Below are 16333 nucleotides of genomic sequence, written 5' to 3' on the forward strand. Positions count from 1 at the left end.
GTCTTTCAAGTTAAAACATTGCTCCTTGTTCTGTCACTAAGGGCTCTAGTAAAAAGTTTTTACCCATACTTCTTAACATATTTTTAGGCTATTTTCCTGATAGAAAGTGCCATGGGAACACTAAGTTTAGAGTTCATATTAAGTATATATGTACTTTCTCATGCTTTTGCTGTTCATAAATGTTCTTTGCGTACATTTTACAAAGAAGGTAATCACAGGACACTCCAAAACTTCCAACAGCAAACAGGACTATACAAAGAAATCCAAAACACTTATTCCAAATTCACAGAACAACCAGCAAAAATCTACTTTGTAAAATAACTTCTATTTTCAAATAGTCAGTTTACCTGAGAATAATGAGCACTGAAACCAGCTTGAGACATTTCCATTTCAAAAGAGGAGGCCTGCTGGTCTGTTGTTGCTATTAAACAGAAAAAAATAAGTTTAAAAAATAAATTTGTTCCAATCTGAAAAAGTAACTGTTTACTGAAAAAGTTTACTGAAGAGTGTTATGAAAATAATAAAAGTAACTGAAGAGTGTTATGAAAATAATCATATGATTGTAAGGGATAGCATAATTAATGAATCTATTCAGTGACTATAGTTTACCATACAGTTTTATAATAAACACAGAAATAAAGACCCATGTTGAATGCTACTATTAAGTACGGGAATTTCCATTTTAAGATCATGTCTCAGAACTTGTCCAACAAAGTTTCTGGGCTAAAACTGACCAGATTTGAACTCAGACTGATGGCAAGTATGTTTGGAATGTTTGATTAATATGGTTAAGCCATTTTCCACTTGAGCTAAGTGAACAATAAAACATCAGCCATGTAACCCTGGCCTTGTATTCAAGCAACTCAAGTTTTGCAGGCAGCTGGAGGAACTTTAAATGAAAAACACTTGATGTTTGTATGAACCTTTGCAAAAACAACATAGGAAAATCTCTTCTGTCCAAGATTTATAAGCCTTAGTGAAGTGCTTGGGAATGATAACCCTGCGCAGACAATTACATAAAGATCTGATTCTCTTAAATGACTTTGAATAAAAAAGTTATCAGGTGATTTTGTACTAGATTCAATATCTTGACAAGTAGTCATATGCTAGTTATTAAACTTTGATGGGATGTTTTTCTTCGAGGTAAACTTGAAATATTATCAGAGAAGAAAAAGTTCTGCCTTTTCCTCTACTTAAAAGAAAGATAAGCAGCCCTTAATAGTCAAGGACTATTTTGCCACTCTAAGTGTCCAAGTAAGGGAACTATATTCTGCATGTTGATTCTTCCTTGAGAGCAAGACATGCTAACAAGCAGTAGAGGCAAGCTATGAAATCTGCTCTGATACTGCTCCAGGAAAAGTTCACAGTTTGCTACCAGCTGAGTGTTGCAGCAAGCCTTCAACTGTGGGAATGAAACAGAGCCATAGCAAGCCATGGTTGCATGAATTTCAGGCATCTGGACTATTAAATAATACTGAACTTTTCATACTCAGCAACTAAACCCCAGCAGTTGCTCTCAGTGACATGATGGCTTTCCTAATTGTTGCAATTTACAGCCAGTTGTAGGAAGGAGACATGATCTCAAGTATAAAGTGTTTGACATACAAACGAAGACTATCATGTCTCACAAGATGCAGATGCTTTGCTAAGTCTGAACAAGTCATTTTTAGGCAAAAAACTCTTAAGCTGCACATCTGCTGATAAACAATATTTTCATGCAGTAAAGGATGCTCCTTAATGAGCTGAGAAAGACAGGATTCTCACAGCCTGAGGCAGAGGACAAAGCTGGGACTGTTGGAGTGTGCAGCTCAAAATACTACTTAGATAATGGCCCTTAGCCTAACTTTCCATTCAGTTTTAAACTGCCAAGCATCTTAGAAAGGATATTTTGTGAAAAAACATTTGTGCCTGCCTATGGGTTGGATAAAACATAAAATTGCTGTTAAAAGCAATGTCCATGCCATGAGACACAGAGGGATATGAAAAAGATCATGTGTAAAAATTCACTGGCTGTCAAGCAGGGGTTTTTGTTGGGTTTGATTTTTCAAATCTCTCTCAATTTTTCTTTGAATTTTTTAAAGGACCAAAATGAAGTTTAGAAATCCAAGAAAAAAAAATCAAATGTACTACTACACTAGCAAGAAGCAATTTAGATTGAGAATTTAAACAGATTCAGATATCAAATTTCAACAACCAAGGTTCTTGTGATGCACTATGCATAGAAGCTACTATGTACAGAGCTGAATTATCTCCAATTAAACACACACAATAAAATGGCTTGTCAAAAGCTGCAGGGCACAGAATTAACCTGCTTGCTTCCACCACCAGAAAAAATGCATGCATGGACACGGTTGTGAATCCAGAAAACTGAAAGGTTTTGGGATAGGACAGGAAACTATGCCTCAAGAATCAGCATAAATTGATTTAGTCAGTATTATCTAACTCAGTATTAACCAACTGCTGGAGCAGCTTGACCTTGCTATGCTCTGACAAAAAGCTAAAATCCTATTTTCATTTGTATTCTGATTTTCCTGCAGACAGATTACATTACTTCTGGGACTTAGGTTGAGGAGGAGACATTTCATGTCTTATATTGCAGGTGTCTTGTGTACCAATCTTAGCACATCTCTGAGTTCCTAGAGAAAATCTGCAAACCAAGATGCCTTTTGGCAGTAATGAAATTAATTAGATTTTCAAAATCTCAGTCATGCTAGGTCTTACATCCTTCATCTGTTACAACATTATTTAACTTCATATTCTATATTCAATATAGCTAATAGATGTAAATAACATTTTATTCTGACAATGAAACACAAATATTTTTCTCACTTTTTTAAAAGTACAAAGGACAACTTGAAGATCAAGTTTTCAATTTCTGTTTGAACAACTATATTCTCACTAAAGTGTATAATTCTTAGTACACAGTGACTTACGAAAAGAGCACCCTATTTAATTAACTTTGAAGTACTCATTGGCCCTAAGTAGGCTAAACTTTGAGCTTTAGCGAATTAGATTCTCCTCAAATTAATTTGTTGCAAAGCTGAGGAAACCAAATTGTCCAGAAGGTAAAAAAGAACATATAAATAATATTCTAATAAACTTTTTATTGCTGAAAACATCTAGTTATAGCTGAAATCATTAATATTTGACCAAACTAAATAATACACCAGAAAAATCTAAATATGTCTGAGAAATACAACTCCAATGTAAAAAAATTGAAAATACTGTCCCAATTTTGTACATTCAAGTCAATATTTTCTTTTATTCCAGCTATAAACTACACTATTCTAGCTACTTGGAAAGTTGAAGTGTTGAAAAAAATAGTCCAAATAGATGGATGTTTTCTTTGTACTACATGAATCCCTTCAGAGTTGGCCAGTATAATTTATAACTAATAAACTCTGTCTCCTGTTACCAGTAGTACTTGAAACAAACAGTGGTTTGGGCAGTGTTGTCTCATTTGGATGGAGAATGTAAGCAGACATTGTGAGAGAATGACTTTTCTGTGCCACAATCTAAATACTGTGAACCTTCCCAAAGGAAAATCATATTTGTTAACTCTATACAGCAAGTCCATGCTAATTTGTGTAGCAAACTAATATACTATAATTAATAATTAACCAAAAAGAGACCCTAAACATTTAGGCAGAAAACCAGATGACCATGGGGTAATTGGGATATGATCTGGCAATGTTTTTTACCTAAAAGAGGACAACTTTCTAATTATTGCATTAAAACAGTTCTGGTTACTTACCTTTTTAGGCTATTGTCACCACAGGCTCTAACTCCTATGCATATAGTCACATCTGTATCTACTATTTTGATGCCTATTATAAAATATTTTTATAACCAGCACGGAAGAAATAATTGCATAATAAATTTCACACAGCAGAATGCATTTCAAAGGAAGGTAAAAACAGGTGTTCTATTTGTTTCAGTTGTAATGCAGGCATAAAGTAAAATGTTAAATAATGTCATACCTTCCAGGGCAAATATTCTCTCTCCAAGTGCTTCAACAATGGTTAAAAGAGCTAATTCATCTGAGACATTGAAAAAATGCTTTTCAGTAGGCTTACTGGCAATTGATTTTATTTCCTCTACAAATTTCTCAGTGCTTAAATTTCCTCTGCTGTAGCTGCCAAGAATCTAAAGAAAATAAAAAACCCAAAGAAACACAAAAAAAGGTCAAACATACATTTTATAACCTGTTTAAAAAGATATCATTGAGGTAAGTTGTCAGAGAATGGTGGAAAATCATATCTAACCTTAATTTGTTTTGTTAAAACCTCTCTCAAATTGATTTGAAGCCATTCTTTCTCAAGGAGAAGAGAACTCTATGATGGCTCAGTTGGTTTTTTGAAAATATCATTTGACAGGAAACAAAGCAACAATATGGTGTGATGTCTGCTATCCTCAACTGTACTTTTCACCCCTTCTTCACAAAATTGTAATAATTCATTCTCTGATTTGTTGAAGCAGGTCATAATTTAGGGAAAAGCCAACAAAACACTTCCCAGCCCAGAGTACAATTACACTGGTTTCTGCATAACCACCAGTTCTTATGATAACATGCTATACATGCAATTTATGACAAGTGGATTAGGCATAGAATAGTTCTTTATTCTGTGAGGATTTGCCCTACAAATACATATAAGAACAACACTTCTATTCAGTGCTAACAACTTCAACACAATGCAAGACTTTAGATTTGGTTTGCAGTCTTAAAAACACTGCTGTAACAATTCAGGATACCTCAGAAAAAAAGACCTCGCTTCTCTTAATTCCTAGACAAACAGACATTTTTCATATGAAAAAGGGCTCTATAGACTAAACTTGATTTGAGAGGGAGACATAAACCAAATTCCTATGGTCTAGCATCTCAGCCCACTGGAGAAATTCATATTTGGTTCTAGACAGGAATTTTATTGCTAAAACTGTTGCGGTGTCAAGGATAACTTTTTCTTTAGTTGTCTCTAATTTTATGAAGAAAACCACTGAAAATCTGTGTGCTGCTGGACTCAGCTTTGTTTTAGATCTTTCTTTTAATTAAGTATAACATCTTTCTTTGAGTTCCATGGTTTCATACCACCTTATTTTACCAAAAAATAAGATAGCAAAACAAAGAAAGATAGCAATGGAGAGGCAACAACCCAATGTCCCTTCAAAATTAACACCAGAAAATAGATTTGTGTTTAAAATACACAAACATAGTGCAGTATTAATACCAAATCCATAACTAATACTTTCATATTTCTTGATATGGGTTAACTTCTATTCTCATTCAGCTACTGTTTAGTATGCTTGGCATGAAAATGACAGCTTTAGAGTGCAAGCATACAACACAGACATAATGAACAAGTATTTTTTGATGGCTTACATTTGCTTTTTTTTAAAAATAGATATTTTTTCCGTAGAAGTTGCTTAGAATTGTATTAGTCCCTTTGCTGAGTGTTGCTTTTAACAAAAAGGATTTGATTTAAAACTGTCCCTCAAACTCTTCCTCCTTTTTCCTCACACAGACACACACATCATCACAAGGAAGACAGCCAAATTGCTTTTCTTATATGCTATAAAATCAGAAAGCAAATTTTCAATGTTTTTTTAGCTTTTTCCTCTCTGAAATAATTATATTTCTATAAAGATTCTGTGAAATGAACTTCTAAAACTGAAATTACATTTAGAAGATGAAACATGCTTTTAACATTCTGAATTTTCCCATTAAATTTCACTTACAGCAATAGCAAATCTCTGAATGTTTTCATCTTCACAATCATCAATCACTTTTTGTAATCTGTAGTTGTCATGTGATTCCCCATCAGTCACAATAACCATTACTTTTTGTACTCCTCTTCGTGCACCGTGAGCCTCAGTAAAAGCTTCTTCCCTAAAGGGACCGTAAAGTGTTTTGGAGAAAGGCAATGTCAGCATTTAGCACATGCATCGTATTTGCATAGCCAACCATAAACTACAAGATTTTATATTAACTAGGAAGCAGGAAATGGAGATTAATGCTAACCATGAACAAATACAAACAACTGCAATTGGAACTTACATGACAGTTCACAGCCAAAGTTTCACAAGCATTCATTCATCATCCACTCACTTGAGAGCAATAGCAGAAAATACAAATCTGGATAGTGAAAAATTCTTCCCCTCTACAAATAAACTTCTGGCACTTCAAAACAGCTTTTGGCATCTTAAAAAAAGACTCAGCCAACACCCTACCTTTCCAAAAACCCATGCAGAAAACCCTCACCTAATTCCACCCTATAGCAGCACTTCAAGTGGTCAAACTATTTACTCAGCTATCAGCACACCTCTGCACAGCTATGTTAATTAACCCTGTGTGTTGGGGATGTGGCAGAAATAGGTTGCAGGTAAATGGAGGCAGATTGGGGCCCAATCTGGTTGCAGATGGGCAAACAGGCTCTGAGGTTTTGGGCAGCTGTTTGCCCAGACTCTGGACCTAACAAGGCAAGGCTGGATTAGGGCTTGGGAGGAGAAGGAAGGAAGCAGGGCTTCCTCTTTTCAGAAAAATACCACAGAATTCTACAACTGGCCACATGAGTGAAAGCTGAAATTTACCACTGAAAATGGCCAAGGGGGTATGACTGTGAGAACAGAGGAAGCTTTTGATGACAGTTTCTGTATATACAAGCCTGCTGTAGTTTGTGGTACACAGGGGCTTTCTGAACTAGATGTGGTTTCTGAAAACTTGGCAATTCTCAACTGGCTTTGCTTTCATGAACTTGTTTGGACTCCTCAAGCTTCTACTCATATCTCAGGAAAGCCTTAATGTATAAGAATTCAACTGTACACCAAATCAACAAAACTTTGGTCAGATAATCCAATTGTTCATTAGAAGGATGCTGCATATTTCATTAAATGGTTGTTTGTAAAGAGTGAATGCAATCTTTTGTAGAATAAAAGCAGGCTGTTGTGATGGAAGAAACAAACCCAGAAAAGAAAAAAGATACCAGGACAATGTTGTACAGTTTGGAATTTTCTGAGAGATTTATATTTACTGTCTGTTCTATGAAAGTCAGATTTCATTTTTCTCATAAAAGAAGCATTTCTAAATATTACTATTGCTACAACAGGTCTTTAATCTCCCAATAATTGAGAAACTTTAAAGACTTAGGATAGAAAATTTTTAGGCTTTCTGACAAGTGTGGGCCCAAACATTGTAATATTCAACTTCAGAATGAAAACAAATTAACATTAAAAATTCTATTTTTTTTTTCCTCTGAAAAACTTGATTTTCTTCATCCTTTACATACACAGTTCCTATCTGCTCTATGTGGACATCAGATATTGTCAGCCCTTTGCTTAGGCCTACAATCTTGCTCCATATCTATTATATTTTCCTAATTCCCTTTGACATTCAATTGCTTTAGGTGCTGGATAGAGTGCTTATTCCTTATTGCTTATTGCTTATTGCTTTAGGTGCTTATTCACCTTCCTCACAAATGACACTTGCTTAGCCAAAATGAAGTTGGACATTAGCCACGCCACGTTTTTAACACATAAGATCAGAACCACTACCCTGCCCTGTTTGTTTCTCCCACGTGCAGGACAGCATCCTGTGTGCATACCTGGCTGTGTCTATTCCCAAGGCTGTCATGGTTTGCGTGCCGCCCCGCTGGCGTATTCTCAAGGCTGCAGCCATCACATCTTCTGTTGTTGAGTATGTATTTAGGTAAAATTCATGGACTACTGTCTGTCCATACTGAACAATTCCAACCTGAAACACAGAGTTCATGTTTGAAATCAACGGCCCTTAAAGAAAATATCCCTGCCTCTTGCAGTAGGGTAAATGTCTGTACTAACAGCCAGGAGAAGAACTGAACTCTGTGTTTCCCTCAGGATGAAACACCAATATGAGTTTGAGGACGACTAGCTAGATGACAGACTCATGAAACATTTTGAAGTTTCTAAATTGCTTTTATTTAAAACTGGAATAAAGCCAAAAGCTGTCTCTAGTCCTTGGTTTTCCTGGCTTGAGGCAATCTGGATGGGAGCTCTGCTCTCCTCTAGGCCAAGCAGACCAATGCCCAACCATCAGTCACAACTCCTCAAAAATGTTTTCCTTATGGCATACAAAGTCATGGCTCACTCACAACTCTCTTCATTCCACTCAAATATAATGTTTCTATATCCAATAGTTTATTTACTCTAAATTTAGCCTAGAAACAGGAAGACCCAATTATTCTTATCTTGATGAAGACAGCAGGGACATCCATGACATGCATGTTCTCCCAGCAGGAGGTAGCTCCAATTACCACCTGACAAGTCCCAGAGGGTAAAACATGAAGGAAATGGTGGCTTTGGGATGGGGGAGGGTAATGTAAAGCCTGTAAATGACCTCAGCAGAACAAGTCTTTGTCTGGAAGATTAACACATGGGATTGTGCAATAACCACAAAATGTTTGAGGAAACCTGCTGCAAAACCAAGAATGGAATAAAAAGATGAGCTATATTCTTAAATATTAATTAATTTCTCCCATTCATCTCTGTCAGTTTTAATATTTTGGCAGGTTCCTGACAGCTTTTACTGGGAAGAAGCCACACAATGTTCCATTAGCATATTTCAATTTTACGTTACACATGGCAATTTATAGGTGTTATTTAGGATAATGCAGTATTGCATGGCATTTATATCTCACTCATCTATTATTAAGAGCACTCTAGCATTAAGTTATTGAAGATCAATAAGACCTCTGGGATGTTTCTGGCATCATTACTTTAGAAGTGGCATAGTATGTATTTTACAATTGCTTTACAGGGTTTTTTTTTAAGGTATTTTCATAGCCTCTCAGATTCTGCAAAGCATTTGTTTGCTTGTAGCAGAAGGTTTAGAATTGGATAAATATTTCACAGTAAACATCAGTAACATGATCATTATAAAATGCTAGTTACAAATGATTATAGGACTATAATTATATTGGCATGTGATAGCAAAATCTATTCCACTGACTTTCCGTATCTTTTTGAAAACACAGTCAAATCTGTAAGAACTAATGTAGGTTCAAACTTTTTACACGTTGCTGCCTTTGAGATATTTGTCTCTTGGAGGTATGCCCTCTTCCATTTGCAGCAGAGAGAATGCAGAGGCTGCAATGTTCCTGTGAGCAGAGGGCTATTAACCCTGCCCAGTGTTTACAGAACCAGCCAGGGCACACTCTGTCTCATCACTCAGAACACTCACGTGGCACTGAATAAACTACAACCTGAAGATCAAATTTTTAACCTGTTCCCTCCAACGTAACTCTTTTGTGGCATGCATCTAAAGTGATACACCACATTATCTGAACAGGATATTGTTAGTCTTTCAAAAAGACAACTGTGAAATGGTGATGAACAAGAGATTTGCATCATGCTTGATTTTCTGGAGGAGGAGCAATGGCTTAAAAATTCCAGTGTCATGCACCAATTGTAGCCAGAGACCATAGTATGCTGGGAAGCTGATTGGTGTGGACTCATGGCTCCTTCTCTGTAGCTTTTGAGGTACCAATAATGAAATAATCTACTGATAACTGGCAGTGTGAAAAGCATCTGCCAGTCCTTCATGATTCTAGAGGCCCATGTTGGTGTTGTCATTTTCCTAAAATAAGATTACAGGCTGACATTGAGTTGTATCATTTCCTGTTTGAAAGGAAACGTCCATGATCACAGCAAGTACACATTTTGAGCATTTCCCTCTCAGGAAGTGAATGGGAAGAACATCTGAGTCTGAAAACTGCACTGTGCAGCATAGCTTGTAAATCAGGAAGGAAGGGGGGCATGTGGTTATCTTATGGGATACAACTGCCATGTGCGACCCTTCCTTAGCACTAGCTTTGAAAACAATGATCACCATCTTCTACATATTCCATGGTATCAAAGATGAACCATTCCTCATGGTAACAAAGAAGAACCATTCCTCAATAAAAGGTAACAAAAAGCCTCTGAGAAAATGCTACTAGGTTTCATGTTCCAGTCTCCTACAGGATCATAGGATGATCACCTTGCAAAATTAGAGTTATATTCTATTAGACACCAATGAAGGTCTGAACTTATGTAGCTTTTTCATCTTATGAAAAACTAAAAGTGACACATCTACATGATGCATATGTGCCTTTATGGGACTTCAGCAAGCCCCTAAGATTGATGCTTACAGGCATCATATGTTTTGATTTGCTTGTTTAATTTACATTTGGAAAATGCAATAGTGCTACACAGAAGGACATAATTCTACTCTACTCCAAAGAACCTATTATTTTTCCCACCATTACTGACCATAATCTATTGAACATTCCTGTAATTCTTAAGTTTATGTTCCCTTCCCCAGCATTCCATGGCTTTTACATTACACAAGGGAATAATTCTTTAATTGTCCCCAGTTCCTGTGAAAAGTGCTGTACAAGAGAACAGGCAAGGGATGGACTGTTCTACTTTGGAAAAAAGCAGTTCTCAGGGCTATGATTTACTGTTGTCCTATAAATGAATACAGACCCTTATTTGGAAAGCACATTCTGGCTTTCCCAATAAATTATTAAGCTAATCAATTTGGCAAAAACCAACAACTAAAAATAAAAAAATGAAAGGAAAACCATTGGTACATGAAATCACATGTCAGAGTTTTCAGCATTGGGATGTGGAGAGAAATCAGGAATATTTTTGGATGTACTGACACTTAAGATAAGAGAAAAGCAGAGATGTCTTGGGAAGCATTAATGGATAATATCTTTTTTCATAAGGAGATCTTTTTAAAGGCATCTGAACAACAAAAATAAATTAATTCTCCCACATTTTGTTTACTTCAAGACACAAGTTACTTGTAAACTCTCGTAAGACCTTTCTTCATCCTTAAGCTTTGTAATATCTCTTAAATACACTTCTTTTCTTCTGAAGACAAAACTAATCATAAGATATGACTTATTAGTGTACTGATACAGTCCCTTTGGAGACACAGTAGGGCACAGGCCAAAGATCCATAACTGCCTATGCTAAATAATATTGTTAAAATAGAAACGGTCTAAAGATTTTTGAAGGCCTTTCCAGCATAGCTTTAAAGCTAGAAGTGAACTTATTCAAGTATTCTGCTTTCTTTTTTGAGAGAAATCCACAGAAAATTACTCATATGCAAATGGTTAAAAAACCTACCCCTCCATAGTAAAAAGATAATTATCTCCAAAACAGTTAAAAATATAGCAAAAAAAGGCCAAGAGAAATATCTTGATTTTGTTCCTACTTCTACTATTTCTACATAATTCCTTCTTTTTCCACTTTTTTATCATCACTTTCCATTTACTTTTTTTATCCCAAAACTCAAGATATGCATTTTAATCATCAGAATGGAGCTATAGATTATCTGGAGAAGAGAAAGAGGAAGGGAAGGAAAAAATACCATAAACTTTGACTTTCTGCATCTGAAAATTCAGACTTTAATTTTTGAATCTGCCAAACATGGGACACTGAGCAATTTCTCTCAACTTGCTACAAGTCTAATGACCATTGTTCATTAAGGAGGTACGTGGGGAAAAAAAATCTCAAAAGCCTCTAATCAAAACACAGTTTTGAACAAGTCACACCCAATCTGCTAAGGAGGTATTCTGTAATCACCTCATTCCTTTCCTGTGCAAAACAATCTTAAGTCAGTGAAAGTCCACTGATTTCTACATACAAAGTAATAAAAAATTAAATTGGAAAAATCAATTTAAACAGATAAAAAGCAAAGTATTGTTCCTATGCTTGTCTTCTGGGCTCCCAGAGGAGAGGGAATAAATAAGTCTGCTCTGTTGTTTCTCCTGTTCCCTATTGTATAGTTATTTAAACATTTTTTCTGAGAAAGCAGACAGGGTGGGTGGGGGACAGAGTATAAACTCATTACTACCTTCAGATGCAGCAGGGTCCCTAAGCAGGGGGCTCAGAGGAGAGGAGAGAGATGAGATGTGTTCTGGGGAAGGAGGAAGATAAGAGGGACTGAGAAAATTCCACTGAGCTTTTGTCGTCCATTCCCAGTTTTTCAGCTTCTCTCCTCCTTATCCCATTCTTATCTCCCTCTCAAATGTTTCTGCTCTGTAGCAGCAAGATGCCAAAGCTGACGTCCTCAAGTGAATATGTGTACGTGTGAGAAGAGGGGTAGCTATGCCAAGCTGTGGGCACAAGGGATTTTGTAGGTGGAGATGGGAGGCTGCTGGAGTGCAGGCCAGAGAGGGACCTATTGTGCACCAGCTGAGCCACACAGATGAGGCAGAATTCCAAAACTGAACATAACAGAGGTGTGGCATTGTAAAAATTTAGGAGTTGCTGGGTAAGGAAGAGGAGTGAGGGTGCAGTGGAGTTGATAGCCCTGCTTACCACTCCCATGAAGACCTTAGGGCAGGAGACAGTGATGATTTCCATGCAGCCAATGCCCCATACAGGGAAGTTCAGATTTAAGTATTTCAAAATGATACATGTTTGAGTAATCATCTGTTTAAGGGAACAGAAAGAATTTTTTCCTTTCTGCTGAATTTGACAAAGTGTTTTTCCTTCTTCCTCACAATATCTGAAGAAGAGTGTGTTTAAACTAACAGGATATGATTGCAACATTGAGAGTTTATAAGTTATTTTATTGGCCAGTGTTCAGTATAGACAACAGAGAACCTGGGTGGTAACTTGAAAACCTCAATTAACAGGGAAAATTATGCATAACTCTCTGCAGACAGAGATATCCTTTACATCTTCTCACAGTCTCCTTTGTGAAGGCAGGACCTCAATGTTAGGAGCTAACCCAAAGTTGCAAAACTGCCTGTAGCATATAATTTATTACAGGAGGCCCTGGAAAACCCTTGATTTTGGGAGGCAGAAAATAGAGAAAGGAAAGGAAGAAACAGTTTCTTCTGTTGCTGTCAATAAAGCTTTTTGTGTTAATATGCATCCCAGACTCAACTGTTTTCCCCTTCCCAGATTTCTTTTAGAACTGATATTTACATAATCTGTTAAGCAGCGTATGGGACATATGCCAGATCCTCAGGGGGTAATTGGTCATAGCTCCATTAATTCTGATGGAACCGCATTGATTTATAGCAGCTGGGAATTTGGCCCTCTCCACTTATTATATAAATGCAGCTTCTGCCATTAATAACATGCAGCTAAACAGCCACTCGTTAATTAGGATCTCAAGGTTTAAAAGCTGCATGCCCAATGTTCCACAGTACTAAGAATGCTGCTCCAAAAAGCTTACAATCAAAAGCTGTCCAAACCACGCATGTGTGCTTCAGAAGAGCAGAAATGACCTTTGTGCAATGAAGTACAAAGGAAGACAAGAGGGGGCTGTGGAGAGGAAGGAAGTGGGAAAGGACAGTGTTCAAGCAGTCTCACTTAATGCACTTAACTTTTGTCTCTAGGTTAGAAAGTTGGTTTCTCCAGACTGCCTGAGCACTCTGGGGGGAGGGATAGTCTTTCTGACATTGCTGCTTGATGGCTGAGTACTGACTTAGTTGTGGTTTCAGCTATTTTGCTTTAGTATCCTGCTGGTCTAAGTTCTTGGAATTGAAGAGGTCCATAGATGACACTATTATACCATTTCCTGTAAATTGTTTTTTCTTCTCAAATTAACCATAAAATATCTACCATATTACCTGTGTTTGCTGAGGACCTATATCCATGTTTCTCAGGAGGCTGTTCAGAAAGCCTGTGACACTCTCCCATGGATAAATGCTGTTGGACCCATCAAGGACTATGACAATGTCCAACTGGGTTTTACACTCTGCAATACAAATTGCCACATAAGAATTGACAGTAACAAGGATCAGACTTATCTCACAGCTCCAGCTGTGACTTCTGTCATTAGTAACAAATGTATATCGTTCTGCAGTGTGGCTGAACTGACATGTTTGATGACAACTATCATTCTGCAACTTCTGCATTGTATTTCACATGGCTTGTGTTCCCTCTGTAAGGAAGGAGTTTTCTCGGAAGCAAAAATTTAAGAAAGGAAGATCACATAACTGGAGCATTTACCAGTGACCCCCTACTTTAGTCAATGTCAATCTATTCCTCTACAATTTTTTCAAAGGACCAGGTCTTTAAGATTTTTATGTATATTACTAAATTGGGTTTGTATTAGGTCTCAGTATGCCGTCATTATTTAAAAGGAGTCTTTTGCCATAAGTTAAAAACATAAGCAACTATTTTTAGCAATTGTGTTTGGATGTTACATAGCAGTGTAATGATTGTTTATACTGAGACAAATTCCAAAAGTGGGAAGAATTTAGGTTATATACAGACAATGAAAACATTTACTTAACTTGGTAATGCTGGTAGCTAAGTTAAGCAGTTCATTTTTTTCAGTATGCCTATGTGTATACATTTGTCTTGTTTGGCACTCTTTATTTTTGGACACACGGGAAAATTCCTGCAGCATGCATACCTTGCACAGACGGAGCAATGGCCCCAACGGTTTCAAAAGTGGAGCTGACATTAGAACAAACTCCAGTTGTGTAATGCAAACGTCCACATTTGTAAGCATAAAGTGGTCCACATGCCTTTAAAAAATGAAAAAGGGTGAAATGTTTTTGTTATGATATCCGAGAAAAAAACAGACTTTTAAAATTAGCAAAAAGTCCTTTCTTACCAGAAACCCTCCTTTTGGGTTAGTCACTAAGGTTGTTCCAAGAGTCATGTTTTCTTTTACTTCCACGACATTAGGAACTGAAGTAGAAGCTATAAATAGATTAAAATGTTAAGTATTTGGGAACATGAAAACAAAATGCTAAATTATATATCCCCTAGTAAGGAGCTTCCAGCTTCTAAAATAAAACCCAGACTGACACTGGTTTCATCAAATATTTTAGCACCCTTCCCCCTCCTTCTTCAACTGCAACAATCAAGAAAAATTTCTGAGACTGGCTTTTATCCCAGAAAATTTGTCTGGGTTGCTGTCTCAAATAGTTTTCTTGAACCGCAAGAAAAGGAAAAAAAGTAAAAATAACAGCACAATGAAAACAAGATACTACTATGCACAGAGTTTTGTTAAATAGGAAAAAAAAAATAATTTTTACTATGCATCGCTATGAGTAAATAGCTTTTCAACTTGTTACTGTTATGTAACTATTTGTTACTATTATGTTGCATTACTGACATTTAAATTTTCAAGGAACACAAGGAGATGAAAAGTATCACAACATGTATATTTAGTGAAGTTCATATTAGACAGGAATTTTCTTCCAGTCTACATCAGGTATCTCTTGCCTTGACCATGAAAATTATTAATATTCACCTTTGGCATATTAAGATACATCAGACTAGTTACATCTTCATCAAAAGCTTACTGATGACATTATGAAGGCTCTTGGCTTCAGAGAGCTTTGGAAAGGGTAATCCATGAAATTATGATCCAAGACCTTCCTGGCTCAATGGCCAGGCCTGCCAACCGCAGTCAATTAATGTCAGTCATAATAAAGTTTTGGTAACACAACCACATACCCATTCTAAAAGTATGAGCATGTTTTCCACAGTATAGTGAGAAGCCTTAAAATAGAATTATTTTTAATGCTACAAACACAACTTCCTTCACATTTAGCTCTGGAGCCCCAAGTGAATTTTCACTAGGAAGGCTGTGACACAGCTTTATTTCCTTTCATACCTGGTAAGTTCAGTTTTGTGCAGGGTGATGGGCTGTCCCTTCCTACAGGGCATTTGTAGACATCGCCTGTTCTTTTCTCAGGTTGGCCAACTAGTGGTGAACCAATAAGTACCCTGCAAATTAAATAAGTTACCTGAAATGTCTTCTTTCTAACAAGGCACAAAAGTGAGCAAATAAAACCTACAGAGAGAGGACAGCTGCAGCAAGCTCTACACTAGCAGTATAGGATGGAGAAAAAGAAAAGTATCTATTATACCAGTCCAGATGCAAGAGAAATAAAAAGGATATGAAAAGGAAATGTGCCTATAAACCAAATTACAGCATAGAATAACACTTTTAAAAATTCCAGAGAAAATAAAAGCAATATAGGTGGCTAGACAACAAGTCTTAGAAGTAATACAGAAGGAAAGATATGCTTTATTTAATATGTTCTAGATCTTCACAAGATCTTTGATGAAAACCTATTTTCCATGCTCGGAGACCAAATGCCAAAGGAGAGTCTCACAAGCACACAGAGGAAGAATTTAGTCTTATGTAATGTGGAGCAGCATTGTAAAAGAGATGTTCTTCCCTATCATTAATAAAGCAAAGGGTTATTAAAAGAAATTTCAAAACTGTAAAATGCAGAGAAGCTGAAGGCGCCTGACATCCCCTGGCAGATGATCAATGGTCATCAAGTTCATGCCCGTGTGTGTTCCTTTCTCAGAAAGAAAGAGCCCC

The 16333-nt window shown here is 36.6% G+C and overlaps 1 protein-coding gene across 1 annotated transcript in view; it reads right to left on the reverse strand.

The window, feature by feature from the left end:
- ITGA1 (integrin subunit alpha 1) overlaps positions 1-16333 on the reverse strand; it is a 50812-nt gene that overhangs the window by 27110 nt on the left and 7369 nt on the right. The window contains exons 3-10 of the mRNA XM_066569767.1: positions 15614-15726; positions 14603-14691; positions 14399-14513; positions 13608-13735; positions 7596-7744; positions 5734-5884; positions 3981-4146; positions 348-421 (exon numbers count right to left, since the gene is read on the reverse strand). Of these exons, the coding sequence (XP_066425864.1) occupies positions 348-421; positions 3981-4146; positions 5734-5884; positions 7596-7744; positions 13608-13735; positions 14399-14513; positions 14603-14691; positions 15614-15726 (985 nt within the window). The remainder of the gene's footprint in view (positions 1-347; positions 422-3980; positions 4147-5733; positions 5885-7595; positions 7745-13607; positions 13736-14398; positions 14514-14602; positions 14692-15613; positions 15727-16333) is intronic.

The sequence above is a fragment of the Molothrus aeneus genome, chromosome Z, assembly GCF_037042795.1.
Source record: "Molothrus aeneus isolate 106 chromosome Z, BPBGC_Maene_1.0, whole genome shotgun sequence".
Lineage (NCBI taxonomy): Eukaryota > Metazoa > Chordata > Aves > Passeriformes > Icteridae > Molothrus > Molothrus aeneus.